Source organism: Orbicella franksi, chromosome 3, assembly GCF_964199315.1.
Source record: "Orbicella franksi chromosome 3, jaOrbFran1.1, whole genome shotgun sequence".
In the NCBI taxonomy this organism is placed as follows: domain Eukaryota; kingdom Metazoa; phylum Cnidaria; class Anthozoa; order Scleractinia; family Merulinidae; genus Orbicella; species Orbicella franksi.
The window spans coordinates 17,495,993-17,519,272 of NC_138147.1; the positions used below are offsets into that span (position 1 = coordinate 17,495,993).

The 23,280-nt window shown below is 40.4% G+C and overlaps 3 protein-coding genes and 2 non-coding genes across 6 annotated transcripts in view; 3 read left to right on the forward strand and 2 right to left on the reverse strand.

Moving 5' to 3' along the window:
- Positions 1-2,982, reverse strand: part of LOC145481597 (transmembrane protein 135-like) — a 78,306-nt gene extending 75,324 nt beyond the window's left edge. The window contains exon 1 of one of the 2 annotated variants that reach the window (XR_014048662.1): positions 1,945-2,982. Coding sequence is in view for 1 of the 2 variants with exons in the window: in XM_081460110.1 (XP_081316236.1) it covers positions 1,945-2,100 (156 nt within the window). In the remaining variant the exon portion in view is untranslated. The remainder of the gene's footprint in view (positions 1-1,944) is intronic. The other variant, XM_081460110.1, reaches the window with a different exon arrangement.
- Positions 2,983-5,788: 2,806 nt separating this feature from the next.
- On the forward strand, positions 5,789-9,883 carry LOC145481603 (frizzled-4-like). Its single transcript, XM_081460115.1, has one exon. The coding sequence runs from the start codon at positions 6,260-6,262 to the stop codon at positions 7,904-7,906; it is 1,647 nt and encodes a 548-aa protein (XP_081316241.1). The 5' UTR covers positions 5,789-6,259; the 3' UTR covers positions 7,907-9,883.
- A 1,759-nt stretch (positions 9,884-11,642) lies between these two features.
- LOC145481605 (ribosomal oxygenase 2-like) lies at positions 11,643-23,275 on the forward strand. Its single transcript, XM_081460116.1, has 9 exons — positions 11,643-12,086; positions 13,756-13,875; positions 14,757-14,888; positions 15,723-15,826; positions 16,070-16,190; positions 16,716-16,947; positions 21,373-21,539; positions 21,756-22,055; positions 22,702-23,275. The coding sequence occupies exons 1-9, from the start codon at positions 11,658-11,660 to the stop codon at positions 22,864-22,866; spliced, it is 1,770 nt and encodes a 589-aa protein (XP_081316242.1). The 5' UTR covers positions 11,643-11,657; the 3' UTR covers positions 22,867-23,275.
- Positions 18,896-19,016, reverse strand: LOC145483192 (U5 spliceosomal RNA). The gene has a single exon (XR_014048892.1). It is a non-coding gene; the product is annotated as a U5 spliceosomal RNA (small nuclear RNA).
- On the forward strand, positions 21,159-21,322 carry LOC145483200 (U1 spliceosomal RNA). Its single transcript, XR_014048898.1, has one exon. It is a non-coding gene; the product is annotated as a U1 spliceosomal RNA (small nuclear RNA).
- Positions 23,276-23,280: the final 5 nt, after the last annotated feature.

Sequence of the window (23,280 nt, forward strand, 5' to 3'; positions counted from 1 at the left end):
CCCACTAAAAAGGTCAGTTCCGGTCTACATGAGCTCGAATCAGTAAGGAGAAAAATGGCAGCCTCAGGTGGACATGTCGACCTAATCTTCTGGTGAAATTATAAAGTCCATGCTTGTGATTGATCACTGAGGTTCCTGGGGGGGGGGGGGGGGGCTGAATTCGCGGTAAATTCAAACTAAAAATAGATTGGTCTGTGAAAACACCAGGACAGGAATAATTGGGGTAGTTGTACACTCCTAGTGATGGGCTCCTGCTTTAAAGGGACACAGTCAGCTGGTGTAGACGCACATTAGATACCATTTCATAGCTAATTTGCATATCACAGGAACACGATCCATACTGTTTTTAACCAAATATGATAAAAATAATATCACAGGATTGAGCAAAAGCACACTCAAAAACAGGTTTTCCAGTGAATGACTGAAAATCAAGAAAAACACTGCAAAGATTGAAACGCATTTCTAGATGTACTTTGATTTCAGGTTGAGGTGAACTTTTTTCAAAGTGAGGAAGCTATTGTCCAAGTCAGCGTGGTCCTAAAGCTGACTGTGTCCCTTTAATGGTAAAATTCAATAGGAAACCAGGTTTGCTTGAAGAACATATAATCAGAAGATAACCAGGAGAGATCTGTGCAGTCATCTTGTAGATTAAGTCATATAATCATCATAAATGATAAATAAATCAAATTTAAATGCAGTTTTGAACGAGTTGTATTAAAAATCTTTACAGTATGCCAGTAAATTTTATTATGCTAATTAATTACGCTAATCAATTATGCAAATTAGTGTCCGGTCAAATTGATAAGATGTCCGACCAAAATGAAGATTTGAAAGGACACATGTCCTGTTAAAGAAGACAAATTATTTCCAGCACTGAGTAAGAGTCATGTAAGGCAGTCAAGCGCAATTGATAAAGATCTGTCAAATGTTCATCACAAAGATGTTAACAATCAGCTATTTAACCGCAGGCGTCCCAAACTCATAATTCGAGGAATCAATACAATATTAATTAATGATTTAAGCCCGCAAATTCTCAATGGCCTAAAGTGTAACTCAACAGCGCACACTTTAGGCGGTCATATCCCACTAGATAAGTGTAGAAAAATCATTACTATTTGATCAATTCTACAAATCTTGAGTTTGAGATGCCTGTGATTTAACCAATCATATCATGATACATAGAAACCCCTTCTCCTAATTCTCAAAATCTTGATTTGAACCCTGCTATTTGGAACTCTCAGGGGAAACAAAAACTAGTTCGAAAATTACAGCGGGAGTGTGAAATGGCCGATAGTAAATGACTGACAGGCAAATCCAAGGGAAATGGTTTTGAGTTTGAAACAACGGGAAATTCAAAATCACTGAGTTCGAATTAACAGGGTCCAGCTGTACATGTATATATAAAATCCTTTACGTGGCTTCACACCATTTTTGGTTTCCATCTCCAAGCACCCATTATACAAGTTGAACATTGACCATATATCATCGGAAAATTGTAAGACAATCCCTCTGCCGAGTTTGAAATAATTCGAAAGAAAGTTCGCCTCCGTGATTTATTATTTGAGACTACTGACATTTTGCTCTATTGATTCAAGATAACACATTTTTTGAAATTATGTCGATCCCGGCTGTAACTGCTTAAATTTTTCATCTAGGAGTGCAAATTTGGTTCATAAGCGGGAGTTGACGTGGATCGAAGTTCATGTGACCCTCAGTATGGGCACGAGACTTACATCTAAGGCGCTAGTTATAACAGTCGCGTCAACTTTAGTTCCTGAAATCCAGATCTTGTCGTACCTTGAGCTGTGTGTAGTGCTGGCTTCATTGTGATTTATACGCAATAGCCCAGAAATTTTTCCTTAGTGTGAAATGGTCATTGTTTCATTTTCTTTACATCGTGTTTTCTTAGGTCTATATTCGCGTGATTATGTTGATGTTGCTTACCAAATAAAGAAGGCCATAGATCTTCAAGGATTCCACCATACAAGAGCGAAACACTCCAGCGGCCGCTGAGGGACACGAGGAAGTCCATGTATGCGCTAACTCGTGACACGAAAGCGTCGTATGAAAGGGATGCAGTATTTTAGATAGAACAACCATGACAAGAACCGAGTGATCAGTAGTTCTTACGTAATTGTAGAGTAAAGATGTTGATCATAAACGACCGCCATTTTCTCTCAGAAGTGATCGCTAAAGACCTGGGAATTGGTTCAAAGGTCACACCACCCCTCCCCTATAGAGATAAACTTGTCTACTTCCTCCACGCAAAAGGTAAAATAGGTTATAACTCTTATGCCTCTTGTTGCATGGCTTTTCTTACAATAAAAGACGACACAACACTGTCCTGTGAGCAGAAGAAAAATAAGGAAGCTGAAATTTGGTGCGGCACTAATAAGATGATCATGTTAGGGGGAGAGGCTCGTACGTTACGCTCTTTGCTGTCCTCGTTCCCAGTGCTACTCGTTTCTATGAGCTGAGGACTCACCACTAAATTTTCCCCGATACTTTGGTTGGAACTGATCACGTGACGCGATAGCGTTCATCCGCGGAGAGACACTATCAGCCCATAGTGCCCGTCCGCGGAAAATACCCGCATGGACAGTACTCGTCCGTAAAAATATTTCTGTAAACAAGTGGGCTTATAGAAAGTAAGAAACCAGTTTCTGGTTTCTCATTTATGTATTTTCGGACCGTAGGTCTTTTCAGATCCGATACGCTGCGTTTTTTAAGCATGGTACTGGCCATGCGGTTGAATGTTTAACTGTTTAGGCTGGCCTTGTCCAGCCACATTTATTCTTTTGCTTTCGAGACACCAATCTTGACACTTTGTCTCCTTGCACCCCGAAACACGTAATGTGGCAACGCGTGTTTCGGGGCGCAAGTGAGTTCAAAGTACGCGACTTGATATAGTCATGGATAGTAGAAGACTGGATTGTCTCTTTACTATCCATGGAAAAAGCCACCATTTTGTTTATGTTTTGTACGTGCACGCGCTCGTGAGCGCGCGCTAATGACGCGAAAATCGTGCGCAACAGGGATGTGTAATGCAATTCTGAGGAATGACCTTAACGTTACAATGGTAGTCAGTTTTGCCGGACGCCAAAATGTCAAAATGGTCCCATTTGATGTCGAGACCAGTTATTTTAACGTGATCAGCAATAGCAGAAGAGTGATCACGTTTCGAAAGGGCCTTGCAATGTTCCATTTTCCGGTCCTGGTCTTCGTTTCGTTTTCTCAACGTAAAAATCTGTTTTAACTTGATGAATTATATTATTGGTGCATGGGGTAAGTCTCAGCAGTTACCATATGCTAATGAGGCAAAGTAACTCTCATAAGCAACCACCTCCCGTAAGCGGCCGCCTAGGCTTCACATTTTGAGTGGTCGCTTATGGGTTACTAGTAGTTAAATTCTACTAACAGTCTATTATTAAAAAACTAGATCATTAGATAATGCGATTCGAGAGTTTTCATTGGCTTAGCCATCATGGTTGTGAGCCATTATACCGCACGCTCTACGAATATGGTAAGCGTACGCGTGACTTTTTTGGGTGTTTTTATTTCATTTTGGTTTTCTATATTTGGGGGGCGTTTTTAATAAAACAATTATTCCACTCGCGCTTATTCGATATGAGAGGATTATATCCAACTCGGCGCTACGCGTCTTGTTGGCTATCTACCATCTCATATCCAACGCGCGCTCGTGTAATAATTGTTAATTGTAGCCATTCAGCTGACTGTGATCTATTGAAAATCCGCGAATCTGATTGGCTAACGAGCCGAGAGATATGGTGCTTACCATTCCAGGGGGGTACCCCCAGAAAAAATGGGTGGCGGCGTGTCGCCCGCTTCCCAAAACCGTCACCCTATTTATGATCAAAATCTACGATTTCCCCTACCCTATATGCAAAAATCATACCCTATTTATGACCAAAATGGCCAAACTCGATACCCTATTTATGACTAAAACGGCCAAAAAACCATACCCTTTGGGGCCACACATACCTATATAGCCTATACAAGGGATAGACCCCCCGGGTTACCGTATGTTTACGCTATTAACGAAGCCCAGGAGTACAGTAAAAGAGTTACGTCAGGAGCTCATCTCCTGTTTATTTTTCATGCAAGGACTTTGAGAGGGGAAGGTAGGGAAGGAGAACGCGTGAAAGCCGCTACCCTTGGCCATCCGGGAGTAGATCGCAAGATCAGTCCCCTGGTCACCGTGGCTCGATCGGAATGCACTTTCATAGGCACTTTTTGTCATGAACCTCTGGGGGTAATTTGCCAGTCTCGATCGGAATGCACGTGGATAATATTCAGATCAGAAGGATCGATACCGGACTAAAGGCAAAATCTTTTAAAATGACACTCAAAATTGCTCAGCTGGTGATCGTGTTAAGTTTGTCTTTTCAGTAATCTTGTTGACTTTTCATTATCATGTCTTTATAGAAAAGTAAACCCCTAAGCCAAAAGGCTGCCGACTGTGCGGGTTTTAAGTTATCCAAACATCGGTTTCCTAACCGCCCTTGTTCCCTTATAATCCGCAGATCTTTAAGACTTCCATCTGCTATGACTACCATGTGATTTTCCAACTGTTCAGAAATACAAAATTGTGTTTCCAGGCACAACGTTTACGAACATAGTTTGTAGACGTTCAGATCAAGATTGAGGCGGCTGAAGAATCGAGATGTCGCCATTGTAATGTCGGCAATTTTGTTAGAAGATCTATTTTCTCTATATATACTCTATAACGCAGCAAGAACTGTGACCCTGCGGCAATGTATCCTTGAATAAATACTGCTGCGAATAACCAGAGACAAATTTTAAACTGCCGATTAGAACGGAAAAGCGGTGCTTTTCTAGAGATGGAATCTCTTTGCGCTAAACAGTGCCGAAAAAAACTGCAGGGATCTAAGGAAATTATTTGAAAATCGAGCCCGCTGAATCCCGAACAATTTGAAACACAACAAAGCGGACACAAAAGCCTCAAAATCAACAAACCGCAACTTCTAAGCTAAACGGATTTTTTTTTCTTTTAGTCATGAAAGGGCTTCCAACTGTTCACGCGATAATGGAATAATAATTGTGGCAAACTCTTTAGTCAGTTTAGTTGATCATCATCCACGTCCTGATGACTGGAAACAGATCATTAAAAAAATGTTTCGTTTCGGCTTCAGAGTTATTATGTATAGTTTCATATATTTTACCTTTTATTATAATTATAATTTGGATTCTAGACACCTATTAAATTTAGTTCCAAAACAGTAAAATGCTAGTGCACGTATAACTGGCGGTGCGAAACGAAAAAGAGTTTTTCTGGCTGTCTGGATGGAAAGGTGCATTAGCCAAATTTCCCTCACACACATACTCAACTTATTTACTCTCGCTCTTATACGAACTTGAAGTTCTTGAACAGGACTGCAAATACCGGTTTGATTATTCTGAAATCATCCAAAAAATAAAAGTTAGCAGTCCGAAGAGACAATGAAATAAAGCTTGTTCAACTATCCAAATTATTTGTATTTTTTGCGCTACATCACTCTCAATTTTTTTTTTGAGCTTGGCTAAATTATGCAAATATTCTTCACAAGCTTTTAGCTTACAGAACAAAAAGGTCGAAGTCGACTCTTTAAAAACACAGATTAAGTTTCGGAGTATTAAACAATTTAGGCGGCTTTGTGTTATCTCCTCTCATTCACATAGTGACTACAATCCCTCTAAATTAGTCGCGAGGAGTACAGAGACCTTACATAGAGGCCTATTCGATGAAACTGTTCTGTTTTGCAGCGAACAAAGGTTAAAGAAGAGCTTTCATGTGTTAAAAACAAAGGCTATGTAAACAGAAATGGAGTTTGCAAATTGAAAGCAAGCACGGTGCATTTTACTAGGTTTGCTTTGCTTATTTGATTAACCAATGAGATTGCGGAACAAAATTAAAACTAATTGACAGATGGTTTTGATAGGCGTGGTTTTTAATCATCCAAACGCTCTGTGATTGGCTGGAGTACCTACAGCTCGAGAGTAGCACAATGAACAACACGGCATCCAATTCACATGCAGATGAACTTTTGCTTACATTTAGCATTTGTGAATTCCGCTCAGGTGAGCGAGCTTTTGTACCAACCTCGAAAACCAATTTAGAGCTAAAATCCCTAAGCGCGAACGAGCGTTTGAATGACTGGGAATCTTAGGGATATTTCGAAATAATACTGTGTAGACAGAAATAGGTTGGAGTGTCGATCTCGGCTGGCGTGAAATTTACATGGCTCCGCTGAAGAATTCGTTGGTTTTTGTTGCGATCTTGGCGAGCTCCGTCGCTATTGTACACGGCCAAGGTTTCAGGAAAAAGGGATGGCAGTGCGAAACGATCACTGTGCCACTTTGCAGCGACTTGGGTTATAATGCAACTCGAATGCCTAATATGCTCGGGCATGATACTCAGAAAGAAGCAGAACAAGAACTGAGACAGTACCTTCCGTTGATAAAGTACAACTGCGCCAGCCAGTTACAGTTTTTCTTATGTTCTGCGTATTTTCCGATGTGCACCAAAATGGTGGAAATTTTGATTACATCCTGCCGGCCTTTGTGCGAGTACGTTCGCAAACAGTGCTTACACGTGCTTACAGAGTTTGGCATACCCTGGCCAGCGAAGCTCAACTGCACCAAGTTCAAAGACAAGAACATCGGTCAAGAAAATATGTGTATGCCAGGGCCGAACTTCACCGACGATTCAAGCTCCAGACCGCTAGTTGGAAGCACCAGCATACAGCCAAACGACACTGTTACAACAACGCCAGCGGGAAAAATATATACTGGCTCGGAGGAGTGCAGGAAATTCAAAAATAGCGTGAATTATTATTATGTTGAGAGCACCAGATCGTGCGCCGTACTTTGTAATCAAGAAGGTATTTTTACGACCTCGGACAAAAATATAATGGACAAATGGATGGCCGCTTGGTCTATCCTGTGTCTTGTGTCGACGCTAGTCGTTCTGTGCACCTTCTTCGTGGACACGGCGAGATTCAAGTATCCTGAGCGATCGATTATTTGGCTCGCTCTTTGTTATTGCCTTTACTCGATCTCCTTCATCGTTCGCCTCGCAGCTGGCCGCGAGACGATCTCTTGCGATCACGAGTACAACACGCCTAAGTTTCTCATTCAAGACGGTCGTCGAAACACCGGATGCGCCATTGTGTTTCTAGTTCAGTATTTTTTCAGCATGGCTGCTACAATTTGGTGGGTCATTTTGGCGTTAACTTGGTTCCTCGCTGCGGGCATGAAATGGGGTTACGAGGCCATTGGTTCCTATTCGAATCTCTTCCATGTTATTGCATGGACATTGCCTTGTATCAAAACAATATTTATCTTCATAACTGGTAAAATAGACGGAGACGAGTTGACCGGACTCTGTTTTGTTGGGAATCAGGACTTGATCGCTTTGGCCGCATTCGTTCTGGGTCCTCAGTTCACTTATCTCATTATTGGCACACTGTTTCTGATCGCTGGATTTGTCGGGCTGTTTCGCATCCGCGCGACCATTCAGCGCGATGGCAACACAAAAAGCGAGACTAACAAACTAGAAAGACTGATCGTTCGCCTTGGCATATTTTCGGTGTTTTCTACCGTGCCTGCAACTGCGGTCATCGCCTGTTACTTTTACGAATATGCAAACAAAGAATATTGGTTCTACGGCAAACGAGAAAGCAGGATCGCTGTACCAAATCTAATCATCTTTCAGCTGAAAATATTCATGTCGCTGTTCGTCGGGACAATTTCGGGGATGTGGATTTGGTCTCCGAAAACACTGCAATCGTGGAAAAAGGTTTACTATTTGGCAACTGGGAAAAGGCCTCCCCGACCACAAACGCAAAGGCATGGCGGACATAATTCGAACGAAACAACAGTATGAAGTTTTGACGGTATAAACACTGACATGAAACATGGGTCGTTGCGGCATGGTGCTGCTGCTCATAGCAAAACGATTCACTTCTCGTCGGCGTCGAGTTTGATTTTCGTTCGCTAACATCGCGATATCAAAATCGCTCCTTGAAGAGTTAGACAGTCCTTGGTCCGAAAACATACTCAGCTAGTACTTAGCAATTAGCACCTAATTTGTGATCGAATATAGTAAAGCGAAAGTCCATTTTGTAGACGAACTAAAAACAACACTTGTATCATCGATGTTGTTCGAGGGTAGCGTAAGTAAGTTGTGTTACATAGTCGTGTTTCACGTCCAGTTTAGTAGCTTATGGAAATAATGTCAGTGACTTTTTCTCGAGTTGTTTTTTATATCACAAACCTCTAATATCGTTTGTAAAAATGTAGCGAAGGTTGTCTTGTTACTGTTTGTCCTCGCAGGCTGTGGTCAGGAAACACCAACAGAAGTTATATTTTGTTGAGATATTGTCTTTTTGCAGCTTGATTCATATGTAAAATGCTACAATTCAAAAATTAAGTTGTATAAAATAGAAAGATGATTTTCAAGAAACAACGTATTTTTCTTGTGTTGATCTGTGCTGTCGTATATATGCACCCAGTGAAAGGTACCTGGATGTTCGTTTCACGAGGGTCATGGCAAATGTGAGCTTAGTCGTGCGTTACTCATTTGTCGTGAATGTGTAGTAATAATTTCTAAATTTTCCCGTAAAATACGAGTTGACATTACACTGTTACAAACGACTATGTACAAAAGTTATCTGTTTTGTGCTAATTATGCACTGTTTGTTTTGAGTACTCTTGTAGAGCGTGCGACACATTCTGATGTAGCTTGATGTATCTCGGCTATTTTTGGTCGACGCTTTCAATGTGTTGCACATGACGATTCAATAATGTGACCTTGCAATCAAGCTACCCGAGGCAAATTACAGCTTGGAAAATTTAGAAAACGCAGTGCTCTTAGTTTAGATTCGCTTGTAACCGCTTTGCCAGGTACATGTTGACTTCTGCAGCTGTTGAGAGGCATGTTTCTGTTATGAGCTTTCTGTTTACTCTATCATCTCGGTACCCCTTTCATCTTTCAGATGCAATTATTATTTTTTTATCTTTTTCCTTCGGCGGTTCGGCCCACAGAGGGTTAATGAAAGGACATTTGATATTCAGAAATGTAGGCTTGCCTGGGTACAACCAAAAAAGCGATTCACTAATTGAATCTCCAGACTTGCAGACTAAATATGTTCAGTCTTTATGGGCTTACTGCTTGTACCTTTTATATTTTTCCATGATTGCGACGAGTTAAATAGCTATTACTGTTTGAAAAAGTAGATAAAACCTTGAAGAGGCAGACAACAGAAGGCATCGAAATTTTGGTCGTACGTTTTCGGTCCACCTTTCTTTCTTCAGTGTCTCTCATTAACTCAGGCCGCATTCTTCTTATCTCATCTGTGCTACAGTGGAATGAAGTTTCCTTTGATAAAAAAAAAAAAAATTGATTAAGTGTGTATGGCGTCAATGTCTTAACGCTATTTATAAATTCGCAAGTGTTCTTTCATATAAACATGACGAAAGAAGTTTCACAATATGCTGAATAATATGAGGACAGATCAGAGGCGACGAGGAAACTCTCTAGTCCCCTCTCTAGTCCCCTCTCTACAAACAACGGGAAACTTTAATTTGTAGAAGATGTAAATGTTTCCCTTTTTTCGCGCAGATGTAACATTTCATCATGACGGAGGCAAATTTTGTTTCCAAGACTACAAAGAATGTTTCTGAATTTTTTCTTAACACTTTGCTTCCGCAAAAATAAAAATTGCTCAGCTGAGCACACAAACGGAAATTACAATATAAAAGAAGAAATAGAGAGGGAAAAGATATAGTTAGACTAATTATATGTAGACCCGTTTACCCTTGTTAGCACTTACTTCGTTTTCCTTCGCTTTTTACAAACCAAAGGAACAGAGGAAGAGCTAAAGCTCTTAGTCTATCAGACATTAGCAGAAGCCAGAATCAATGGCGAACTTAATTCGTCAAGACTGAACAGCCTTGAAAACCTCGAAAACAAAAGATGCTTCCCGGTTATAAACTTTTGCATCTCAACATGAAGTAGAGGAAGAACAAATACAAATACGGAACAGAAGGTGAGTTGTGCGGGCTGCGGTGTGTTTCTTCTCTGAGTGCAAATTACAACAGCCAGTAATGTTTTCTGGCCTCAATATTGGTAGTCTAGGCTGTGCCGAGACTGAGTTATGTCGTCCATTTGTCGCGCTCTTTTAAAAGATGAAGCTTATCCACTTGTCTCTACTTGAGTACGATAAAAATGGACGTGAAGTTATGTAACAGCCTGCTATCGCAACTATCTTTCCTCACGGGCGTCTCGTCGGCACCGCCACTACTTAATGAAAGTGGTTTCATTCGCAGGCTTGAGTCGGTGTAACCGATCTGATGCCCGCCCATCGCGGTCACACTTTGTGCTCCCTTCCTGACTCTTCCGCGTCCCCGATTCTCCGTGAAACTGCACTGTGTGAGACACGTGTGACGGGATGGGACGGGACGAATCTTCAGCACATGTGCACCTTCCTCTTGTGCCGATGGCGCAGCTTTCAGGGCTCCTTTTCAACGCTGCAGTGCGTTTTACAATACCGTCAAAACTCAGCAAGAAAAAGAATTATGAGCTCTTCTTACGAGGCTCTTGAACTAATTTCCACTTTTAACAAAAAAGATTATGAGCTCCTCTTGAGAGGCTCTCGAGCTAATTTCCGCTTGCATTTTTGTTTTCGGTGACCTTTGGTAAAATTTATAAAAAGACCCAGGAACTTACTAGACTTTCGAAAAGTTCTTTCCAATCTGAAATCTTCGTCGCTCGAAGATTGATCTCTCGCTTCACTCGAGGGAGATGAATAAGTAATTAAGCAAAGGTCGACTTGCAGCAAGTCTTGGAACGAGCTTGAAATCATATGCATTTTTTTGAGAGTTCGGCTTCAAGGCGGGGTATGTGTGTATGTCTGTGTGTGTGTGGAGGGGGGGGGGGGGCGGAGGAGGATAGGCTCCAGTGAGGAAACGGGGGTTAAATTTAAAGACACGGGGAAGATGGAGGAAGGCTTATTCCCGACTGCTGACTTCTGGTGGTTTCCGTCCTTTTTGATGTTGGCCGGAGAAACCAAGAGAAGAAGATCCATACCCTGAACCTTTATGACTTTTTTGGTATATCTAAGATTTCATCATTGCTTACTGGTAATATAAAGGATCAACTGTACTTTCAGCTTTCTGTTAGAATGGAATTTGTGGTATGGCTGAAAAAGGAAATGGAGACATTTTGTCTGCACAGGTAGCCACGTGACAGGGTAAGTTCAGCATCAGGTGTAACAAAAAATTAGTCTATTCATCTTTCTTTTTCAGTCCCTACAGAAGTTTTGTTCTGTTAATTATTTCCCCCAGATAATTTCATTTAGATGTTCAACTGTTTGTTCGTTTTTACCTCGTTCCAGGGTAGCAAATTACATATTTGCGATTGCTCAAAATGCGAATCTAAAGTCAAATAACCGCGGGTACGCCTCTAAAATTGGCGGGAAAAATTGACCAATTGGATCAACTTAAATTGGCGCGCCTTTACGATGCTTTGCAGAGGGGCTGACTACACGTGACAAGTCGCAGAGCAAGGCTTCTATCATTCGTGTTGTGCGGGCTAAATTTGTCCTAAATTCTTCTTTTTTTGCCTGAGTAAGACCATGAAGCGAAAGAATCGTGCTGCTAGTGCTTCTACGACTTCTCCTGAAGGGAAGAAGAAGAAAGTAGCGAGTGCAAATGACCCGGAATCCTCGACATCTGCGACCAAGGCGATAGACTACACTTCATCGTCAAGGGTTGTCGAGTCTCTTCTTGCTGTGACTGACTTGGAGAACTTTTTCGAAGAGACCTGGGAGAAGAAACCGCATTTCGTTAAGCGGGAGAACGCCGACTTTTATGGCGCACTGTTTTCGAAGAAAGATGTGGAAAGCCTGTTGAAGAAAGAAGAAATTCAATTCACTGAAGACGTCAGTTTGAGTCGGTATGTCGAAGGAAAGACAGAGCCGCTGAACGAGGAGGGACGCGTCAATTTGAAACACATCAAGGCGGCTGGAGTCGCCGTACAGTTTCACCAACCAGATAGATTCAAGGTTTGTACTTTTGTAATGAACACACGTGTCAATAGTGAAATTATGTACTTCATTTCCCCTGATTGCGGCGTTCATGAACGAAATTTGAATCCTGAAATAACGAAATGACATTGTCAGCAAAGCCGTTCGTTGTCGTTAAAACGATAAAGCCCTGCCGAGAATCAAGCGAATGATTGAAGCTGTAAATGTTCGCATGTGGCCGAGGAAACGAGACCGTCATGTCAGTTAGATATGGTCTACCTGTTGGACTGGATATGAATATTTGTCTGTAATGGTGGTGTAGTGGTTGTGATGTTTGTCAAAGTCAGTGATGTTCCTTTTTGTTTATAGTGTTTAAATTGAGATGTATTAGGGCATAATTTAGGGCGAAGAAAGCCTAATTATACACACTTTTTGTCTTTATTCCATGATTGGATTCCACTTTATGACTTTATTCCATCTTTATTACACAATGTAAAGTTTACATGATATTCCTGGATGTTATGGGAAATAAGGCAAAAATGGTGTTAACCGTTTTCTATTCATGCAGAGTACATTTTAATCGAGTTTCGTTATAGAGAGGTTGAGTGAAAATGGAACAGTGCATTTCTTAATTACTGTATAAATCGGAACATATCTAAGGTGAAACAAAACAAAGCAGCAGGGGAAGTCCAGTTACAGTGAACTTTGCAGGTTTCAAAGAGAACAATGATTGGCTACTGGTTAAGGGTGTGTTCCTTTGGGGTGATCTGGATCAGGATCAGTGATCCAAGAGTACTTGGATTGTGTTGCATCAAAGGAACCGATGAATCCACTCTGGTCATGGATTCATCGGTTCCTTTGATGAACTGTGATCTGAGTGATTTTGGATCACTGATCCTGATCCAGGTTACCCCAAAGGAATGCACGGTAACAGTTCAAGCCAGTTTCTTTTTTGAGAAATAGTTTCAATGTCTTGGACTACAGTACTGTTTGTTTTGAACAATGTCACTCATTTCCAACCTGGTTCAAGTTATCAAGGGTAAAATTATATAGAAAATGACCTGTGAGGTTTTGAGTGATCAGGAGTTGACTGTAATATGAAACTACAGAAGAAATTTCTTTTGACTTTTATGGGATTGATTTTATCACTCACTGCTTTGTAAGTCACACGTCACCAAGATGCTTGTGTTTCCAAGTATGCTAGCATTTTAAAATACCAATTAACTAAACCCCTGCTAATGTTCTTCAGTTGAATGGTAAAACATTGGTAGGAAACCATGATTTCAAATCCCTATGAAGGTTGCCATGCATATTTTGTACAATCTTCGGACTTTTTATGGTCAGTTATATAAAGTGGTCTTCCCAGTTTAGGTCCCAGGGGGAGACTCCCATATAAAAAGGATCAGGTGCTCGTAGGAAATTTTAAGTTTTCAGATGTAGTCACCACCAAAAGTATTTTAAGTGAAAATTGTGAAAAGTTAGTCGCCAGTGAAAACAATTTGGTTGCATATTTTGGCGACACCAGCAGCTGCAACGTCTAGCTTTAAAGTTTCTGCTGTGGACCTTTTGAAGATGGACAACCTAAGAGTTTCCAAAACCGACTTTTTAAACCCTAAAAGGTACGGCAAGCACACCTGTTATATGGGAGTCTCCCCCCCTGGGGATTTGGGTTCAGGTTGTCTTATTTCACTGTGCATTGTTCTCATAGGATGAAGTCTGGAGGTTAATAGAGTCACTGGAAACTTACTTTAGGTGTCTTGTTGCTGCTGATGCATTTATCTTCCAACCTGGTTCCCAAGGTCTAGCCCCACAGTTTGATGAAATGGAGGTTAGTTCATGGATATTTTAAGCTCAGAACTGTTCATTTTCCTGTCACGGAAACTGTTACCAGTTGAATGGGAATTTTTTTCTTGTCTCGATGTTGCTAAGCAATTGCTCACACCCTGATGATATGGTATAGTTTTCATTTCAGAGCACTCCTGGGTGTCCGGGGACTGGGATACTCCCAAAAAAATTGGATTGGGGTGTGTGGCCCGCTTCCCAAAACCCTTACCCTTTTTATGACCAAAATCTGTGATATTCCCTACCCTATTTATGACCTGACCAAAAATTCAAAAGCCTATTTATGACCTGAACCTTAAATCCAAAACCTGTTTCAGACCTGCATTATAATTAGTTCCCTAGTTCAGACCAATGTTAAATTACTGTAAACATAATTTGTGAAGGGCTTTTGCTGATTTTCTTTTCGTTGATGATGAAAAAGTGGCTTCTTCTTAAAAAACGTACCCATATCAAGGCTAGAGTGCAAAAACCATGTCCTATTTATGACCAAAGTGGCAAAATCAGCTAAAATCGATACCCTATTTATGACCAAAGCAGCTGAAAAACCGTACCCTTTGGGGCCACACATACCTATATAGCCCATATAAGGGAGTATCCCCCCTCCCCGGGCCTGAATATTTACTGGTCAAATAATCAAAAGCTGCCAAAACTTTTTAAGTGCTTCAATTAAGAAGATTTAACAAAAATATCACCTGTTCCCAAAAATAGATTGGTGAAAAAAAATGGCAAGTAGATAACCTTAAGGTTCATTGACAATGTGATTGATTGATTGAGATATCCACAAAATATGTCTTAACCACTTTGATTTAAAAGAAGAAAATTATACAGTAATATTAAGTTTAATGCTCTTTGTGTTTCCTGTTTCAGACATTTATCCTTCAGCTAGAGGGAAAAACAAAATGGAAACTTTTCAAGCCCTTGCAAGAACTTCCACAAGAAGCCAGTCCTGACTTGGAATTAAGTGACTTGGGAGAACCCACTGATGAATTTGACATGGAGGTACATGTGCATACTTCTTGCTCTGTGTGACTGTGATTTTTATAGTGAATTCAGTCATCATCATCATTATCGTCATCATTGTTGTCATCGTCCTTGTCATCATCAAACTTTATAACATGTCATTTTGGATCATGTGTATTAAAGGCATTTGCAGTTGATTTTTGATCGATACCCTTGATCAACATCTCAGTCATCACTCAATATTATTGACCTCTCGATTGATACTCTGTAGACACTTAAGATCAGCGCTTTGTCCTCATCATCATCATCATCATCATCAAACTTTATTAGCATGTCATTTTGGATCATGTGTACTAAAGGTATTTGCGGTTAATTGATTGTCGATCGATACCCATGATCAACATCTCAATCCTCACTCAATATTATTGGCCTCTCGCTTGATACTCGGTAGACACTAGATCAGCGCTTGATCAACATCTCAATCAACACTAATATACACTCAATCAACAGTTGGTCGATAGTTGGCTGAGTGTTGATCGACTTGTACGTATCGATCAACACTCAAATTGGCGTGACTCAGCTCTTGACTGACTGTTCAATGAGATGCTAATCAATTGTTGACTGAGTATCGATCAGGATGTCGACTGAGATGTTGATCAACGGTCTATCAAAGGAATCGATCCACATTTGACTGCAGATGCCTTTAGTACACATGATCCGTCACTTTTAGCTACTGGTAGCCAGGTGGAAACACTCCTCTTGACTTAAATTGGAGACACACCAGTATAATATAATAATAATCCAAACTGTACTGAGAGTCACTTAATGTTTAAAAACTGGTTGCATATATATATATATTTTTTGTTTTAACAGCCTGGTGATTTCCTGTACTTTCCAAGAGGAACTGTTTATTTTCCTGCTCCCATTGAAGACAAAGACCATGCAGTGCACCTGGCAATAACTACATTCCAAGAAAAGTAAGCATGACTAGGCACAGTAAGTCCCAATAAACTTAGCATGTACTTAGTATGCTAGTTAGTAACATTTATGCAAGTATGTAAGTTAGTTTCTGTGAACAAAACAAAATTGTCACTAAAGAAGACTTGGTAATTTCCTGTGCCTTCACATCATCAAAATAAATTAAGAATTTTTTGCGAAGGATGACTGTAAGAAAAAAACATGCTTGTGTGAAATAAGTTAAATATTTTTTATTATTTTAGTTCTTGGGGCAACATGCTGACAAGTGCATTGTCTAACGCAGTAGAAAAAGCCATGGAAAGTGATGTGGAATACAGAAGAGGACTCCCTGTTAACCTTGCTTCTTTTATGGGCAGTGGAGTGGTATGCATTTTTATATAAATAAAATGATGAATCTGTTCTCCCTAAATATATCCATACCCCTTCAATGTAAGTTTTTAGATTTGAAACTTCCCCTCCACTGGAAATTCCAATTTCTGAGGGCTCTAAGAAAAAAAATTGAATTCCAGCTTGTCCCTTGGACAAGCAGCTCCCAAAATTTGCTTGCCCCGGCAAGTCTTAGTTTATTTGTTTAATTTAGTTGGGAGACAACTTGCCTGGGCCCTTGCCCGTTGTGCAAGTAAGACTGAAAAGTTTCTTATGCAGCAGGAAAATCTACTTGTCCGGGATGACCAGACAGTGCTTTTTTTGAAGCCCTGTTTATAGAATTCTAGGAGCATTTACCATGAAGAAATGAGGCTTCAGAAGACAGACCTTACGAGGAATTTTTTCAAACCATTAGAAAATATGAAATCATAACATAATGTTGCCAGTTGCTGAGAATATTTGTTGTGCATTGATTATCATGAGTGGTGCACAAAGTCCAATATGCTTTCTTTACCATTGTAGAATGGAAATGAAACAGAAGACCTATCTGAGCAGAATGGTGACCAAAAAACTGATAATGAAGCTACAGCTGTAGAAAAGGAAGCAGCCAATCCTAGGACAGCTTTTAATAATACCTTAGTGAACCTGTTGAAAGGACTGGTGCGACATCTTAATCCTGACAAAGCTGTCGATGACATGTTGCGTGACTTTTTTGGCGGCAGGCTTCCTCCTTATGGAAAAGGTGTCAAAAAAGGTGATTTTATAACATATGTTTGCTACATTCTAAAAGTAATGCCCTAAAAGAAACAAATTTTGAACTTGGCAGCTTTTTCTTCTTGCTACACTATACTTTGGGAAGGTTGAAACTGTTGGGGAGAGGGGGGATAACTTTCAGGTAGCTTAACATACATGCACTTTATTTAAACATGGTAGAAACATCAGTTATGTTACAAGATTGAGATAAAAAACTGATTTACATGTTTGCTATGTGGGAGTACGAGGAGGACATTAGACATTTTACAATATCTGTCTAATTTCTCGGGCGCTGATTGGCTCATCTTTATTATCAATAAGAGTACAGACGGATAAAATTTTAATTTATGCAAGCTTTCAAGATTGACTTTCAGCTATCAACATTTTAACCAATGAGATTTTATTGATTTTTTAAGTAGCCAATCAAAAAGCAAGAAAAGCTATTGACAATGTGCGCATCATTTTGAATAAAATTCACTTATCTTTGTTTACGGGAAGTTTACGGCGTCTTTTCCCCTCATTTATTCCCGGCATTTGACCATTGTGGGGTCTTGTTATTGTAAAAAACAAACTGACATCAGTTTTTTTGTGTCTTTTCTCTTATTGATGATAAATTGTTTCATAACATTGTCAAAGTTTACTGCAGAACCACTCGCCTGTGGCTCATGCTTTGACGATGTTATGATGTGATTTATCATCAATAAGAGGACAGATGCATGAAAAACTGACATCAATTTGTTAAATTGATCTCATCTTTAAAGTTAAATAAATGATCTAATGGCTCTGACGTTAGACGGAAAGCTATTCCACAAAATGTGTCCCACTGTAGCGGAAACCCTGTTTAAAAAGATCCTTATTCAGGGCTTGGGCAGAGCTAATTTGTTAGCAATATTTCCAAGTCCATAGTCCGTGCTGAAGGGTTTAAATAGGCCTTTCAGGTACTCTGGAGTCTGTCTCAGCTCTTTCTTAGTTTCATGTGTACCAAATGAAGACTGATCCCTCTTAATGACATAAAAAATGTTCTTGATATATACATGTAGAGACATCTAGACAAATATCACATTGGTTTGGTTCACTTGTATCTGTTGTCTCAACATTTGTGTTTCTGACAACAACTCAAATTATGTTTGAGGTTGCTACTTTCGAAGTCTTAGTGACTTTTGGGATTTGCCAATTACCAACCAAGAAATCTTATCACCTCTTTTAGAGGGTTGTTACTTCCTGAACTTAACGGTAACAGCTACTGTAGCTCCTTCCAAAATTCTACATGAAATTTATAATATCGTTGGTATTATTTTTAGTTTTGTAAGGTCCTGATTTCCAGTTGGGAACTGGAAATGATGAAGATTATTGTTGGCATTCAAATGCAAATTAAAATCCATGCGTTCATTTTGTATGTTTTAAAACCGCGGGATTACAAACGCAACTTCTCTCACTTATTCCTTTGCACGAATTATTGCTCATCTGATGTCTAAAGAAATTATCAGCTACAGACTTAAGCATCTATGATGATCGGCACAAAAGGTCAGTAATACAGTGGAATCCCGATTTTTGAAACCTCAAAGGGAAACGAATTGGTTCGAAAAATCGGGGCTAAAATTAGTGTTCGACTGAGGATAGGGAGCGACTTTTGGTTCGAGTTATCGGGAAGTTCGAAAAATTGAGGGTTAGAGAAATTGGGATTCCACTATTTTTGGGTTTGGGTGAATTTTAAATACATTTTGAGACTGAAGACTCTTTTGAAGTCTGTTTGCAGTGTTAGTAGAAATCAGGAATTATTAGTGAATCTCTTCCTTGAATGGAAGAGTTTTTCGAGGCCACATATAACCAGAAAACCCGGCAGGCGAAGTCTTGTTCTTACGTGACTTGTGCACTCCACGAGGAATGCAAACTCCTTTACTTCCAGTTGCCTTTTAGCTAACAATTAAAAATTGTTCTCATTTGTTAGGAGCCCCGCCGACAGGCAGGGCGACGAAAAATTAGTCTATAGACTCATTCAATTGTTCTCCTCCACGGAAATCTTTAGTAAAAGGCGAAAGATTTATGCGTGTTGAAGGAAAACCAGAGTTAAAAATTATGAGGAAGAGCGGCGACATGTTAAACGTGATGCTACAAGCCATATGGGACAATTGATGTAATTATGGGCGAGATAACGCATGCGCGTCTTGCATGCCCAAATTGTTTAAACCGTGCGAAATTCCATTTTGCTTTGTTTTATCACTTTTTTACGTGTCTGACTGTACCTTCTAACGATGAGAAAATCCAAATTAGGCAACCCACCAGGAAAAAAAAACATACGCAAAATGATAATGTTGGCGACTGCTTTAAAGTTTCAGCGCGCGATGGCTAAATGACCGGCAGCCGGTCAAGGTTTTCAAATCTCTTAATGACCGGCTGTCTGATATTTTTCTCAAATTTTAAGGAATCGAAGGAATCCATCCAATTCAAACTATCATATGTCGATTAAGAACTGCCAAGCGATCCAGAAGAGCTGTACTGTAGATCGCAAGAGTAACGCTTGGTTTACGCTCGGCTCAGAGAGCGAGACCATGGTTTGTGACACAGGATTTTTTTGGGTCGACTGCCGGTCACGCTTTTCAAATCACTAAATGACCGGCAGTCCTAGTTTAGGGAGTCGAGCGAACCGATCATATCCAAACAATTATATTTCGAATAAGAACTGCAAAGCGATCTTGCAGATTCTTGTTCTTAATCGACATATGATTGTTTGAATTGGATGGGTTCCTTCGATTCCTTAAATTTGAGAAAAACATCAGACTGCCGGTCCTTTAGCAATTTGAAAACCATGACCGGCAGTCGACCCAAAAAATACCCAAGTGTCACAAACCATGGTCTCGCTCTCTGAGCCGGGCGTAAACCACGCGTTAAACTTGCGATGTATACAGCTCTTCTGGATCGCTTGGCAGTTCTTAATCGACATATGATAGTTTGAATTGGATGGGTTCCTTCGATTCCTTAAAATTTGAGAAAAATATCAGGCTGTCGGTCATTTAGTGATTTGAAAACCTTGACCGGCTGCCGGTCATTTAGCCACAAGTTTCGCCGCGTCATTCTTCAACGATATTTAACTGTAGTCTCCTACCTCTGTCTCATGAAAGATACACTTTTACTGTACAAGTGCAGTCAAGAAACGTTTTGTGACGACTCAAATAACGCCTGCGAGCAATGCCTACTTTCGCTTGTTCCGCGCCCGGATTTGCGAAGGAAACGACTTAAAGAAATGTCTTGAGCATCTCGTGGCAGTGAAGTATTCCTCAAGTTTCGGTATTTTTATGGATCCCACAGTTGCTGTGGTTTTGAAATCATCTCCAGACACATGCTCGGAGAGCCAGGGCTTTTCGTCGGGGCTACACGACGTAAACCGAGCAGCACAATCGGCACGACAATGTTTACTTCGTGTTGCCTTAACAAACTGCTCTTCCAGGGTGTCCAAGGATGTTCAATCATTTCATCCGTGCAAAATTCCTGTATTCAAAATCCGCAGTGTGAATTCTATGTGCATGAAACCTGACGAAAATAAATAGTTGTGGCTAACATAAATTGTTATGTGACGAAAATAAATTGTTCTGGTTTGTTCATGTTCGAGTCGTCGTGTGTCTGACAATACAACTGAAGGCGCCACGAGCAGCAAGCGGGAACATTGCATGGGGGCGTAACAACTGTGGACGAAAATAAGGATTACTTTTCCTTTGAATTGTTTTCGGTGAAGGATGCCGTTGAAATAGAAAGACTATTTCGTGTTTCGGACGATAAAGCTGCTAAAATATCAGGCTCAGCTGTCAGGGCAACTGTGTAGCGGAAAGTTGCTTCGGTCGTTGTGCTCACAATTTTCGTAACTTTGACTTTGTCTTTATGTTCCGTTACTAAATTTAATAATAAGTATTTCCTCAGATTCTTATCTTAAATAACTATTCCCTTGCTCATTCAACTCATTGCAGAGAAATCGCTTATTTTGAATAATCAGTTTTACCCCAGTGGTTTCGCTTAGTCACTTCGTGTCACAACAAAGAAATTAACATAACCCATTGTGTTAGACAAAGGAAATCGCAATGCGGCTGCGTACTAAGTGATATTTGATTGGTTAAATTTGTTCTGTGAACGTAACAGGTGTTTAGGTGTTTTCAAGAATCGCCAACCACTATGATGCGAACTGAACAGCGATTCATGAACTTTTCGATCCTGTCATCATGCATACTTACCTGACGCGGGAGGTACTGTGATCACGCAGGCAGTCCTCTCAAGGCGAGGCCCTTTCATTGCACTTCGATCGGGTTGACCCTTGCGATTACCCCAAATGTGGGTAACTCGAGCGTATAATTTCTGGTAGTGGGGGCCTGCGTTCGCGCTCGCCCCCCTTATTGTAAAGCTCTTCTTTCAAAAATACGATCGCAATTTTCTCCCGCAGGGAAAAAGAGGAGCGCTCCCTCCGAGGAAAGTAAGATCAAACTTTTACATCCCGACCACGTACGAGTTTTGATCGGAGACTTGTCGGAAGGCCTCGCGGAGACGGATGGAAGCGATGAAGAGATGTCCGAAGCCGAAGAAGAAGCGGAGGAAGAGGACAGTGAGGAGGTTTGTGAATTTCGTTTGAAAAAAGCGAGAGTCACATTAACTATACGAACAACTTTGTACATTATACACATGTTCTGCTGTTGTTTATGCAAAATTTAAACATGACAAAAAGTAAATGACTACTTGCCACAATTTGGAGACATAAGATAATCGCTCAGCGCTCTCTTCTCTGTTTTTAGTCTATTTTCTGTGGTGAAAATTTGCACTTTTGTTTAGGAGGCATCGGAAGATAGCGAAAAGGAGAACGAGAAGGACTCGAAGAAGGGTGCAAAGAAACAGAAAACAAAGAAAACGGAGAAAGCGAAAGAAACAAAATCAAAAAGCAAGAGGGCCAAGTCAGAAGAAGAAGATGTAGCAAAAGAGGACGAGGATAAAGAAGACGAGGATGATGACGATGACGAGGGGAGTGGGGATGAAAATGAAGGATTTGAAAACGAGGGAGGTGGGGATGAGTTCATTTTGGTCCTACATTCTGTCAACAACAACAGAGCCTCGCATATGATGGGGGACAAGAACGTAAGTAATCAGGAGAGTCATGGGCTCTTGAAGTAACTTAGTGCTAGGGTGTCTAAGAAGTTCCCACGGGGTTTCCCATTTAGAAAATGACAGGAGTGATTATCGTTCCTATATTCTTTGAATAGTCAGTCTGGTAGGGTCTCGACATAGCCAATCCTCTGGCGCGATTTTATGGACGTGGATAGTTATAGCGGCCATACACGAATGTTCATCCTCCCGAGAAAACATCGTCACAATCCGCGTGCTAACATTGTCCACGGAAGAACTGAGTTTTAGTCTGAAAATAACAAGTCGTGCAAGGGGAGCCACGGGAAAAAAACAGAACAAGAACAAAAACAAAAAAAAAAAAGCAAGTGCTTTTTACTATCCAGGTCATGTGTTTGATTTAAAAAACAATTCTTGAACCACAATTTATTAAATACAAATGATGCAAGGGACTCACGGCAAACGAAAATGCTGCTGGTATACGCAGGATCTGTAAGAAAGATCTGATGACCCCCCCCCCTCCCCCAAAAAAATCATGCACAACATGAAGGTGAGAAAAAAAAATTGTGCCCTAGAAAATTGCCCAATCCCTCCCCTCTCCTAAAAAGAGAATACCAGTCCGTCTCTTTCTTTCTTTAATTTATATTTCCTCTCATTTCAGCCTTGTTCAATCCTGAAGTTCCCTTTTCGTTACAAAAACGCCCTGCGGCAGATCACAAGCGAGCACGACAAGTACATAGCAGTTAACAGCTTGCAACTTGGTGAAAAGGACCGCTTATCATTGGTCAAGTCATTATGGGATGAAGGCTTGCTTGACATGGAATAATTGGAAAGCTGATGTCGAAAAGTGCTCCATATTCAGTTAGACACGTTGAGTTTATTCTACTATTTAACGGAGAGGACAATAGAGAAAAAGAGATAGAAACGTTTTGTCCTATCAAAAGTAACCTGGTTTTTAGCTGATGTTGGTTAGCTCCTGGTCTGCCGTTTTAGTTGTGTTCTAGTTGCGTTGTATTTGAGATCAAAAGCGTTAAATGCGTGTTATGTTACTTGTGAGGGAGAGTTGAGTTATTGCAACAGCCTCAATCGTTCAGTCAAAAAGAGTAAACCGGACAAATTAGACGATCGCTGCCCAGATAAGAATGGAATACGAAGGTTCGAGAATGGTTTATGAATATGATACACATAACACAATATAATTTAATTGAATAAAACAATCGTGTTTAAGGAGTTTTCAGTT

Bases quoted from the DNA above. Each gene is read 5' to 3' on its own strand.
- LOC145481603 (XM_081460115.1), top strand. From the start codon at position 6,260: ATGGCTCCGCTGAAGAATTCGTTGGTTTTTGTTGCGATCTTGGCGAGC.
- LOC145481605 (XM_081460116.1), top strand. From the start codon at position 11,658: ATGAAGCGAAAGAATCGTGCTGCTAGTGCTTCTACGACTTCTCCTGAA. The intron at 16,191-16,715 runs GTATGCATTTTT...TTACCATTGTAG, and splicing joins CTTTTATGGGCAGTGGAGTG to AATGGAAATGAAACAGAAGA. The intron at 22,056-22,701 runs GTAAGTAATCAG...CTCTCATTTCAG, and splicing joins ATATGATGGGGGACAAGAAC to CCTTGTTCAATCCTGAAGTT.